Source organism: Melanerpes formicivorus, unplaced genomic scaffold, assembly GCF_026170545.1.
Source record: "Melanerpes formicivorus ecotype bairdi unplaced genomic scaffold, bMelFor1.0.p_v2 SCAF_48, whole genome shotgun sequence".
NCBI classification, from domain to species: domain Eukaryota; kingdom Metazoa; phylum Chordata; class Aves; order Piciformes; family Picidae; genus Melanerpes; species Melanerpes formicivorus.
Window position 1 is genome coordinate 855,607 of NW_027142400.1, and position 12,783 is coordinate 868,389.

The following is a 12,783-nucleotide window of genomic DNA, read 5'->3' on the forward strand; positions in this document are numbered from 1 at the left end:
CACAGACCACATCTTTGTGATGATATCCATCACTGCACTTCTTCATATCAATTTCTCAGCGAACCAATATCTCAGAAATGCTGCTCCCATTAGCACAGATTGTGCAGAAGGTGGAAAAGGGGTTGCATTCCTGTATATCTGTAGTACATTTTGCTTCTCATCAGTTTAGTTGTACTTGTGAGTGTAACAAGTCTGCAGCTGGTCATTACATACACTGAAGTGTATTGAACCCAACTTGCCTCAGGACCTTACAAAAATAAGGGTATTTATATTGCAGGCACTATGCTTGAAAGCATTTCGTAATAAACCATACAAGTAATACCTTCAGTGTTTGCAGACAGGATAGTCTAATGATTAGTGTACTCCACTAGTGGTTATTCTGGTTTGGTTCTGTCCCTGGCTTCCTGGTGTGACTTTAGCTGTGCCAGATTTTCCCTCTCATTTTTCAAATAAGTAAAATAAAGACAACATTTAGTTCAAAAAGGTGGTGCAAGTCTGAAAGCACCACTCTTTGCTGAGCAGCCTCTTCTCTTTGAATCAGGAGAGTCACAGATGCGCAGAGCATTATTCTTCTTGTCTTCAAAGCCTTCTCTTTGTAATTACAAATTAATCAATCTGTAAAGCATTTTTTCTTTTTCCTGGGCAGTATGATTAAGAATACTCTCATTAACTATAGGGAAAATTCCATAATTCAAATATATGTCATTCAAAACAACGTGATGTATACAGACATATTGCAACATATTTCCATTTGGATTGTAAAACATGCATACCTTTGATGGTTTCATCCCACATTTGTTACATTGTATTTTTAATGCGCTCAGACTGTGCTGGCATAATGGTGATCCTCCACTTATGCCCCATCTTTCCCACATGCATGAAGCATGCTTTGTAGTGACATTCATGAAGACCCCTGCTGTGACTGAAATGCTGGAGTCCTGCTATTTAGAATGAACAATTATTCCAGGGGTTGAAGTGTTTTCACAAAGGGGACTGGGCAGCAAGGCACTTCTTCCTTTCCTACCCCACAGTAAGAAAGAAAATCCTTATGTGAGCTTGTGTTAAGGCCCTGACAGAGAACGCCATTCTAAATCCTGGAGATAGTCTAGTGGTGAGGAAAAGCCACTCTGAAGAATGAAGACAATTATTCACCACATGAACTTCTCTTAAAAAAACCCCGAAATATCTTTGCTGCTGCTTGCTGAAGTGAAAGGGCAAACAACTAAATCTAAATCAGGATTTCATCAGACTTTAGGTAGCTATATCAAAAACTTAAACCCAGAACTCCTGTCTGCTAAAGGTTGATCTTGTTTTGCAAGTGCCTAAATGCCAGATACTGGCTCTTCCTTCCCTAGAGCTACCACTGTGCATAGCCTGCTGCTTCAGGGCATCACCACTGCCCAATGCTGTGAAATGCATGTGCTCTGACGCTAGCTTCCTCCCAAAGCTGGTGATGAACGTCTGGAAGAGGTGCCCCTTTCTTCTGCTTTCTATCAGTGATAGATGATGCAGAAAAAAAGCACATGCATGGTACTTCATGCTGTGGATTGTAGTTTGTGGCCAGGCACTAACCATTGCAGTGCTTCAGCTTTTTAATGGGTAAAACCTCTACCGTAAACAGATGGAAAGCAAAACTTGAACAAACACACAACTTGAAACCTTCTAGGCTCAAGCAGAGACTGACTACAGCACTAAGACTGTAAATGGTGACATGAACAGTCACCATTTACAGTCTGAAGTGGAAATACAGTAAGCTACAGAACTGAGCTCAACTCCCTTTGATCATGCTGCAGTAAATGTGACCTATCAAATGATTGCTAGAGAGCTTGAGGGGCTGTTCAGAAGTTAGTCATGGCAAAATAGATGCTATAATTATATCCACTGATAAATTTTAGCAAAACCAGCACATCTGCTGATAGTACTAGACGCTTTGCCTGTTGAAGATATCTCGTTACAAAACATGTTCAGCATGCATACCAGACATTCAAGATTTCCTGATCTGTTCAACATACACGTTGCACTGACCTGAAGGAAGAACCTTACTGCGTCTGTGGTGAACTGAGCCTTCACCCTCTCGAAACTGCAAAGGTCACACCACACCTGATGCTATTAGCAGCTCTCCACAGTAGGTGCCACTGACATCCACATCCCTATGTCTTTCCCTTACCAACTGACATCTCATTCCTTGGCTGAAGATGATGACATTTATTACAGTCCCAGGTGTCAGGTGTGAGAAGCAGACTGTCCAAACCATCACCAAATACTGGGAACAACTTGATGATGTCAAAATAGCAGCCACAGAAATTACCTAGATGGGAAAGTTCTTCTAAAGTCCTTTTCTACCAGCCAGGCAAAACACAGTTGAATCAGTTTTTTTCTCTCAACATTACTGCTAAATGTAAACATAATAGGAATAAGATTTATCTCATCAGTGTTTGCTATTTTAGTAGATTTTAAGAGGATAATGTAACTCAGATTTGTTTCATTTTGACATGGTGACTTGACAGCTTGCTCTTGACTTTCTTTCAAACCCTGTTAGCTACAATGTCATAATACTATAGAATTCTGTACTGCTGAGAGTTATGTACTACAGTACTTCTGATATGAATCTGCTGCAAGGTATTTTATTTACTAGTAATGCAAAAGAAATAGAAGTTAAAAAGCAACAGAAATGCACAAAAATTATTTTACTATAGCCTTTTAACAGGGAGTGAAAATAAGGTTTCTTTGTTCTAAAGTTGAAATATGAACTCCTGAAAATTCAGCTAGGGAGAGGTAAAAGCTGTTTCATTCTCAGTTAGCAAACAGTAATTTGTATTACACTACTCAATACATATGCAACTAAAATCATTAGTTACAAAATACAGATTTCAAAAATGTAAGACCAAAGAGTTTCTGACACTGCCAACAATAAACATGCTCAAACATACAGTGGCAACACCCCTCCAGATGCACCAGTCTCACTCTATTATTGCTCGGGATGCCATGTTCCCACCTTTATGATTCCCCATTTTCTTATGCACTGGCTTTGATCTGTACAAATGATTAAAGCCATAGTTTACTGAAAAAAATGGACAATAAAGTGTTTTCATTGTTTTCCTGTAACAGCATAATTTCCAGAGGCACATTAGTGCATCCTTCTGATCCATTGTCCCATTGTTCCCACAACCAGACAGAATTTCTTTTTCATTTTGTGTCGTGTGGTGCAGTTTAGCATAACAAGATTGTAACAGGTCTCAAAATCATTGCAATTGAATTATGAAACTGTTTTCCTTTTTTAACCCTTGCCCTCAGAATATAATGGAATCATAACAGCACCTAGAGACTTGAGATGAGATCATTTTCTGTCACATCATTGAACTGATTTGCAGCATGGTGAGTTGATAGGCTTCTCTGACACCCTCACAACTAATTTTGGTGGGCAGTCTGTTGTAAAGTTTTAGATGTTGTATGTTCCTTTAACACTGCTGCATTCAGATCAGGTTTAGACTTGAGTTTATAAGTAACTTCTAATTTCCGCTCTCCAAAGCGGAGCTGCATTGCCCCTTTTTGCTCTTTCTTCTGCTTTAATAAGTGTCGTAAAAATTTACTGCTCTGATCTCTGTAACACTCTCACTAACAATACATTTTTTTTACTACCCACAGAATACTTTTAGTTAGCATAGATTTCAGAGATTTATTCACCAAAACTTGCACACCTGAAGGTACAGGTTAAGCTAATATTGACATCTTATGGCAAGCACACTACTTGTGCGGAAACTCTCTAGCCCGTGGAAAATGAACATATTAAAACACTTATCAATCACTAAAAGAATAACCTGATCATGGATGGCAATGATGTTTTAAAATTAATTAAAATCTTAATTAAAATTTGTATTAAAAATGAGCTTAATTTTTCTGTGATTGTTAACTTCTGACAAAAATCTCACGCATATATATGTTTCTGCATATAATTTTGGTAGAACAATACAGCATCTTTGAAAAGTTTCATGGCTTACAAATGAAAAGGCCATGAGAAAACCTAGGGGCCCTCAGTTAAAGATGAGAAAGAATCATGGGTCATTTAAAATACTAAGAAATGCTATAGTTTTCAGTATTTTTTAAGTCATTTTCTCTTCCTTGCTTGTTTATTTTAAAATCTATATAGTTAAGCTACCACAAATTGCTGTTATTTCATAGTCCACGGCTATAAAACAGAGATACAGGTAAGTATCTGTGTTGCAATGACTTCATCTCTGATACTGGCACTGGCAATTCAGGAGGGAGCACTTTTCACTCTGCTTTAATATGGAACAGATACCTCTACCTAATTTTTAAGCATATTTTGGTGTTAGCACTACCATCATTCAGTGGTTGGTGAAAAGACTCATATACTGAACTCATGCCTGTAAATGGATCCACATGATGGAACTGCCTCTGAAAGGTCTGAGACCTGAAGATAGGCTTTGTTAAATGTTTTGGCATTTTTTCAAGATGAAAGGTTGCTATTGATATGCAATGCGCTATTTTTCTTGTGCACTTTGCGGAGCGTAAAGTAAAAATGCCATTCAGTCACTGAACACTCCGACATCCCTAGCACAGAAATGGAAGCCCACAAGGTATAAAATAATTTCCCAACATTATTAGCTAGCGGTTTTGTACCTTATCTCACCATGAATGGGCACTATAAATACACCTACACACACAACCCCCCTAAATAGTTAAACATGTATAAACCAGCTTAACAAATTACAATACTTTTTGTTTGTTATTGTATTCATTACAATACGGACAAGTCTGTCCCGTAGCCAGTCGAATCGCCACTGCAACCAACGGAGGACATAAGGCGCGATCACACGCAGTCTGTTGGTTCAGTGAAAGAAGCCAGAGCAGCACCAGCCAAGCCAGCAGCGAGCGGTGTCACTGCAGCAAAGAGGGATGCTGGGGCTGGGCGCTGCGCTCTCCAGCCAGCAGCCTGCCTCAGCAGCCACTGCTCTTCTGCCTCCGATTAAGAGATGCTGCGACCTGCAGTTCCGCCCGGCCGTACTGATGGCTTGCCTCCCGAGCCCTTGACGGGTACTTTGGCACGCAGGCAGCAGCGGTGGCTCTGTTCCACCTCGCCCCGAGTAGGACACCTCGTCTCACTGGGTCCCACGGTCAAGCGGGAAGCAGGGCCCCTCGCCGCGGCACGGGCAGCCACGACTTGCCCCTCTTTTGAACGAGGGCCGGGTTTCAGCGACGCGGGAGCTCAGCTCGTCCACTGAGGAGAAATGGCCGCGCCGGCCCCGCGCCTGCCGAAAGACACGGCTCCTCGCTCACCTCGCCGCCCCACGGTCCCTTCCGCCTCTCTCCGCCCGAGAGAGCGGTGCCCTGGTTGTCCCGCCACCCGCGCCCGCCCAAGCACCTCCCTTTCCGAGAGATCCCGTGCTTCGGCAGGGCTCAGCCACCACCGCGGCGCCGAGATCTCCCCCCTGCCTGCAAGTGGCCGGGCGGAGGCTGCGCGGCCCTCCACAGAGCCAGCACCAACCCCGCGGCCGATGAGAGGCACATCCCGCCGACCCCCCTCCGCCGTCGCACAGTGACGGCGCCTCGCTCCGCCCCGCTCCGCCCCGCGGGTCTCCCCCCGTCGCCTCAGCGGCGGAGAGGAGCGGCCGCCGCCCCAGCCGCGGCGGAGTGAATGGGTTGCCATGGCAACTGAGTGAGGCAGGCAGCAGGCCGCCGCGGCCCCAGCCGCCTCCGCTCCTCAGCGTGTGGGCGAGGCGGCAGCGGGCGGCCACCGGGACACCCGAGGGGAGGCCGGGAGCGCAGCGGCAGGATGGAGGACGGCTTCTCCAGCTACAGCAGCCTCTACGACACCTCCTCGCTGCTCCAGTTTTGCAACGGTAAGGGTGGGGGCCGCCTCCTGTGGCCGCCCTCGGCGAGCAGCGGGGTCCCGGCGCCCCGGCGGGGCGGAGACGGAGGCCGGCGCGGGGAAGACAGCCCCGGGAGCGGGCCTGCATGAGGCTGCCGGCGGCGTCTCCGCCGGCCAGGGCCGCTGGGCGCTGCAGCGTAACTCGGGGAGAGGAGGAGGAGAAGGGAGGAAACTTCATCTCCCTCAGCCTCCCCCGCTATACACCAAGAAACCTTCCAGCCCTCGGCGCCGGGGTGCCTCTGTGAGGAACTTCTCTTTCACTGGAATATGTATAGATATGTGTGCATATGTGTATATAAGGTAGATACGTGTATGCGGATCTGCCTCTCGGTCAGATCTGGTAGCCCAGGCGGTCACTCAGCGCTGCGTGTCTTCGCCGCGCGTACGGCCCCGCACACAGATGTGTACCGTCGAGCGGTGGGCGCACGGCTGTGACTCTCAGGCTTGCAGTGGCACGCAGCGGCGGCGAGCGCCCTTGCCGCGGCGCGGAGGGGCAGGTGTCCTCCCCTTGCCCTCTCCGGCGAGCCCACCCACAGGCTCTCCTCACCAGCGAGGGACAGTGCGAAGGTGTTAGATGCCTATGTGGAGTTAAGGTAGTTGACTTGCAGTTACTCATTTTTCTTCCTGTTATTTTGTAAGGTAGGGATTACTGGGGTGGTGGCGTCACCCGGGTGGCAGTGTGACAGGGGAGCTGCTGGGCTGATGTGACAGGTCGTAAAAAAGGAAAAACGAGGTGAGGAACTACCGGTATCCTCAGCGGAGATATTTGGAGATCGACCAGCAGTGTCTTAGGAAATACTCAGCAAATTGGTGTTTACTGTTGTTTAGGGGGAAAGAAATCAGATATCCTAAATTTTATACAGAGTTATTAATGGTAAATATTAAACTCAAAATACCCTATTTTGATTTTAGTTATTGCTTTTTAGCTGTAGAATTGTGAGCATCATAAACTGGATTTCATTGAAAATTGGTTTTGTGAATCTCTTGTTTACCTGGACTTTACCAATGGTTTGGCTTTATGCTGCTCTCTGAACAGCTGGAGTCAGGTTCATATCAAGTTGCTTCATGACAGCAACTGCATCAAACATAGCTGCCTCCTCTTGGAAGCAGTGAAGATAAACATTACATGGTTTTCTTCATGGTGTGATGCAAGAGAGGGACAGGTTAGCAGAGAACTCTAATGCATGTGGCCCTTGAGGTTGTGGGAGCAGTTTTTCAGGACATGATGAGTTGCACATGTGGGCATTGTGAGGTGACACAGTATTCTCAGAGCTCTTCAGGGGAGAAAACCATGATTGCATACAGAGGTTGTATGCTAATAGCTGATGTCTGTTTTGCCTAAACTTAATAAATATTTCATGGTAAGCAGTTTTAGAAAGCGTGCATAGAACAATGTATTTCAAAGTTTGTACTCTAAGCCACTGACAAGCAAACTGTCTTCCAAAATCCCTGGGCTTTGCTCTTTCAATGTCTGTGGCTGTAGTATGCGTGTGGGGGCAGGAGGAGTACCAGCACTTTCTGAACAGTTTGAATAAACAGAGTAGCTTGTTTCTGAGAACTGTCACTCATGTCTGAGCACCTCTGATGGAAATAAGCTGTGTTTATGCTGTACATGGGTTTTAAAATCTTAATCATTAACTATTATATTTTAGAATGTATTAGTGATGGGATTGCTTGCCTAGCTGTCGTCTCATTATAGATAGTGAGTTCAAGGGCTGCTGTATACTGCTATTATTCTGTGTTTATGAAGGAATGTGATTGAATTCAGAAGCCTTTTATAAGTTAGCCTTCAGTGAGACTATGTTAGATGAGATGTGGAAGACAATAGAATCAGGCCCTTGAGTACTACCTTGAGGTGATCAGATACTTCATACAGACACACATGACCCATAAGGAAAAAAATGCAGATGGAGGATGCCAGTGAGGACTTTGAGGTTGAAAACAGAAAAGAATATTGCTGCACAGAAAAGTGGAAAGCCCTTGTAAATATAATGGGTGGTATGAAAGGTGATGTGAAGTTGAGAGTTGGGCAGGCATAAAGAAGAACCAAACAGATCAAACAAGTGGCAGTGATGTGAAGGAAAATGTGATTTTGACGCAGGGTTAAGTAAATTACAGAAATGACTGTTAAGCACTTAAGTGAGCATCCTTGTGTGCAATGTTTTCTGTTCTGAACGCAGCAGAAAGGATTCATTTTCATTTTACAGGTAAAGACATGATGGAATTGTTTAATGGTCCAAAAACTAAGGAAGTTGATAAAAAGACTGCCTGTGCAGATGGGAAGATCAGGATACAAAGCCTGCACTCCTGTAAAAGTAACCTGTCACCTGTAGGTTAGCAAATGAGCTCTATCCTGAGGTGAAGGACTGCTGCAGCAGCTTCTTCTTTCCTGTCTCTTCTTCCTGCTTGGAGTGGGTGGCAGGGATGGGGAGGAAGGAAGCAGTGGTAGACAAGAAACTGTGATGGAGATAATGGAGTAGCATCTTGGCTATTAGAGATCCTGATCAGAGATGAAAGGATTAGTATGAGGACAAATGTACTCCAAGCAGCCCTTTCTCACTAGAAAGGATGCTGGGTTCAGGAGAAGAATTTATCCCCACCCCCCTCCTTTACTCATGTGCAGATATAGTCTGTGTGATTGTCTAGCAACCTGTTTTTATGGCTTGTGACATGTAAAAAAATTAGTAAATGGAGAAGGAAGGGAGAGAAGAAAGAGGTGAGGAAAATGTATTAATTTTGAGCTTCATGTCTAAAATCTAGGGCAAGTACTTAGCTAGTTCAAAGACACCTACTTTCTTCAACTTTTTATAGAACAGTAAGGGTAAGGTTGACATTTGAGAAACACTGTGTTAATGAATGCAAGTATTGGTTCAAGATAGTATCAAAACAAGAAATGCAAACTTGCAATCTGATTTTAGGCAAGTTGTTTCATTCTTGTTGATTTAGTTTCCTTAGGTGTAAACTCAGAAGAAAGTATATGCCTGCTTTGTAGGAGATTATTACATCCTTTACAGTCTCTTTTTTCAGAGGACAGTCTCTTCAGATGCAGTGTTCCACTGGTTATGCCTATTCTGTTTGTTTATTTTTTTACAAAAGAAACAAAGTAACTCCTCTTAATGCCTGTCTAAGGACACTTCTCAGCTTATATCTCACTTTCTAGCTTATAAGGAGCACTGTTTAATTTGCATGTTGAAAAGTAAAATTTGGATGATATTAATTGTGTCTGGTTATAGATACCTTCATTGGTATTGATGTAACTTTCATGTAGTTCTTGGGTAGGAAACCACTATTTTTATCTACAGTCGATTGAGGTGTTAGTAATGTACTATTTAAGCTGAAGGTAAAAGTGGTAGAATACTGATAAGGTAGGATAGTGTCAAGGTTTTTAGCATCTGCTTAAAAACTGATGGAGAGGACTGTGCTAAACTCTAGAGAGCAAGGCATGTACTGGAATGACAGTGTTTATCTTGCCTCCAGCTGATATACTGAGCTGCAAGAGTGATCAGTACTAGTTCTTAGAAGGTTGGGGAGGAACACAGGGTGTGGGCAGAGATTTGTGGGTTGTCTGGCCACAATCCCTATCCATTTATAGCCATAATAATGACCTAATAAATATGGCCTTCACCATGCTAATGGCTTCGAGCAGGATTTTTAGGCCTGTAGAATAGGAAGTGTGAAATGTGTGATTCCCATGCTCTACAAAATGCCTGTGTGGACCTAGAGAAGGGAGTGAGAATTTATCCTTGATTCATTTACAACTTGTGCCATCTTTTCAATATCCTTCGCATGGCTACTGGGAAATTTATAGCTGCCAAATGATCATTTCTGCAACCACAGATAACCTTGTTGGGCAGAAATGTCAAGTTCAGAGTATCTGGGTAATGCAGTAAAAAAAAAAGTGTAAAATTTTTTCTTAATGAAATTGATTTTTTTGGCAAGGGATTCCATAATATTAATTACAGTTCCATTTAACTGATTAACCGGGGTGTAATTGCTAGTAGAAATATTTAGAGTTTGAAAAAAATTTGAAATGATACCAGCTATATTAACATTTATTGGAGGGGAAAAAAAAAGAAAAAAAGGCAGGCTAATAAACTCCCCCAACCTCTTAAAAAGTAGCAGCTCCTTTTTGCTCCCTTTCTTATCCCAGAATTGCTAAATGATGTTACTGAAATTTTTGGCAGGTAATAGTTTTGATAAGTGCCAGTCACAATTTCTTTTAAGTTATGAAAAGTAAATTGTCTGAATCTGTCCATGTGCTAGCTTTGTTCTGTTTATTTCCAGTTTGAGTCTTCTGCTTCTGTAATTCCCCACCACTTATGAAAATAAATTGAATACATGTACCTTTTCTCTCTGACTCATGTATCTACAAGTGGAGTGATGCCCTGTCAGTGAGGAACTGAGTGCTGCAAACAGGAAACCTTCATGGACAGTGCTGTTCTGACAGCCTGTGCCTCTTTTCCTATTTGATTCTCACACTTCCTCCCCCTGAGCATCTGAATTGAATGCAGAATAAATCAGAACATTATGAAATAAAAATAACTTCTTACATGGATGCTTTCACAATATGTATTCTCAGCCTATTAAAACTCAAACTGTTAGATTTAATAAGATGCTGTATAAGTGAAATTATTTTGTTGTCTTTTAAGTAGCTGTTTATTTCCAAATCATGCATTATTAAAGCTCATTTAAGTCAAGGATAGTATTAATTGTAGTTACTGGATTTTTTTTTTTTATTAAAGTAAGCTTTCAAAAACAAATGAAAATGTAGACCAGTCATCAGAGAGTCCTTTGGTGACTGCCAAACGTGAATAGAGAATCTGTGTCAGTGTTAGCGTGTTAGCATTATGGAGAGAAACTACAAGTATCAAGTACTTTATCATGAATAAAACAACATACAGAATTGCAAATTAAAGCATTGGGCCCTCAGCAGAAAAACATGCTTTATCTGATCTTCAAGGAGTTTTTAGAAAATTTAATAGTACTCTACAGAGCTGATAAAACATGTGCTTTAAGTTCTAATTAAAAATAGCAAAAATCAGATTATGGTATTGAAGCTTAAACCACATGCAAGCAATTCAAATAAGGATTATCATTGTATTCAAAGCACATTATTAAGAAGTGAACACGTGAGGAAGAAGTGAGGGAGTATGCCAGTCAGTGGCATACATTTTAATAGGTTTTATCCTGACTTCCCTCCCGTTTCTCCTTTCCTTAGAAATTTAAGATGAAGATTCTAAAGTTGATGCTACGGTTCTTTTGTCACAAGAAATTTTGCAAACCTGTAATGAAGAGCCTCTCTTTTGATCATTAAAGTCACTAGGAAGATGTGAGAGAATAAGTAGGAAGTTTGCGTGAAATGTTACAATGACTGGAGTGCTCACTGTTTGCAAATGACACTAATTGGGCAACCATAAGGAATTGTGAAAGCTTAGAGGGAGTACAGAAGGAACCATGGATGATGCTATTTTTCTGTAAAAAAGCCAATTTTAAATATTCGTCCATTGCATAATTAAAATGTGGAAGCAGCTCCCTGGGGTTTTTTTAAGGAGGTGGGGTGGGGATAATGATATGTTAGCATGATTTCACTAAATTAATTCTTTGGAAATTAATTAAGTGAGCTTGCCCACACTACATTACTTCCAAAGAGTAAAATCTGACAGGGTCCATCATTTTCTTGTCTTGCTTTGAAATGACTGATTATTGAATAAACACAATACACTGTTTTGAAAACTAATATTGGAAGTCTCTAGCAGATTTTTAGATATTGTGGAGGATAGTAGCTAATTGCCTTTTTGGAGTAAAAATCTGAACTCAACACAATGTGATGAAAGCAGTTTGCATTTCTTAGTAGCATAGACCCTGTATTTGAAACAGGAAAGAAGAAATATTCTCTGGGTTTAAATGTAACTTCTGTGACCTGTTGCAGGTCAATATAAGAAACATTCCTGCTGGCTTGTAGTCATCTGAAAAATCTGAGTGAACATGAGCCCAAACTAAGCTTTACAATGGGAGGTTCCTACGATACAGAATGGATGAGCATGTTTCAATATGTAGATAGAAAAGAAACAGCCATTGTTTGAAGTTAGGAAAGGCAACTTTTGGTAAAGAACCTTGCATTTCATGAAAACTGTATGTTTCTTTTTCTTAAAATTGTGATAAAAACCACAATAAACAGAAGCAGCTTTCAAGATCTTCCACTGGAGGTCCTGTACTGGACAATGATGTCTAGAATTTCCCTGAGACTGTGAAAGGTTTTTACACTTTGCAATCATCAGCATTAGGAGCAGTGTATTTATTTTTTCCTCCCTTGGGGGGAAAAAAATCATTCTGAAGTCTGAGGAAAATGCTAACAGTCAATTTCATATTTATTTTATGTTTACTAAACCAGATTACCACTCTGTTACTTCCTTTCCCCTTCGCTGTTCAGCATTTCCCAAACTGTTTTAGACAGACCTAGTGCTGCCTACAAAGCATCCTTACTACTCCCAGATAAAGATCCTGCTTTAAGCAGCTTGCAGGGTCCAACAGGTGGGTCCTCCTCCTGACCCTGAAGTAAGCGTGTCAGGCTTAATGTGTTACATGACGTGGTCCTACCATTCAGAGGCTGATGAATTGCATGCCTGTGGAGGATGGCTTCTTGGAGGTGAGCAAGGTCTGTGGCTAGATGGGTGGTCCAGCAAGACTGGCTGGGCCACAGGGGGCATTGGGGGGTCTTTATCTTAAGTGATAAAAACCTGACAGGCATTAGCATATCCTGAGACTCAGGCCAGTCTTTATTCAAAACAGTGTCTGCACTTCTGCCTTTTTGCTTTTCATCTTCCAAATACAGGCCAGAATAATAGGTCAGTGACAGCCAGGACTACTCTCAAATGATCTGAAAAATCAGGGCA

The 12,783-nt window shown here is 42.2% G+C and overlaps 1 protein-coding gene across 11 annotated transcripts in view; it reads left to right on the plus strand.

Moving 5' to 3' along the window:
- EML1 (EMAP like 1) overlaps positions 1-12,783 on the plus strand; it is a 126,699-nt gene that overhangs the window by 37,777 nt on the left and 76,139 nt on the right. For 2 of the 11 annotated variants that reach the window (XM_068160109.1, XM_068160112.1), the window contains exon 1: positions 5,620-5,861. The exons of 7 other annotated variants lie outside the window; for them this stretch is intronic. In XM_068160109.1, coding sequence (XP_068016210.1) covers positions 5,795-5,861 — 67 coding nt within the window. In that variant the 5' untranslated portion in view covers positions 5,620-5,794. Of the gene's footprint in view, positions 1-5,618; positions 5,862-12,783 lie in introns of those variants that run through there. 2 more of the 11 variants (XM_068160106.1, XM_068160111.1) reach the window with 2 other exon arrangements.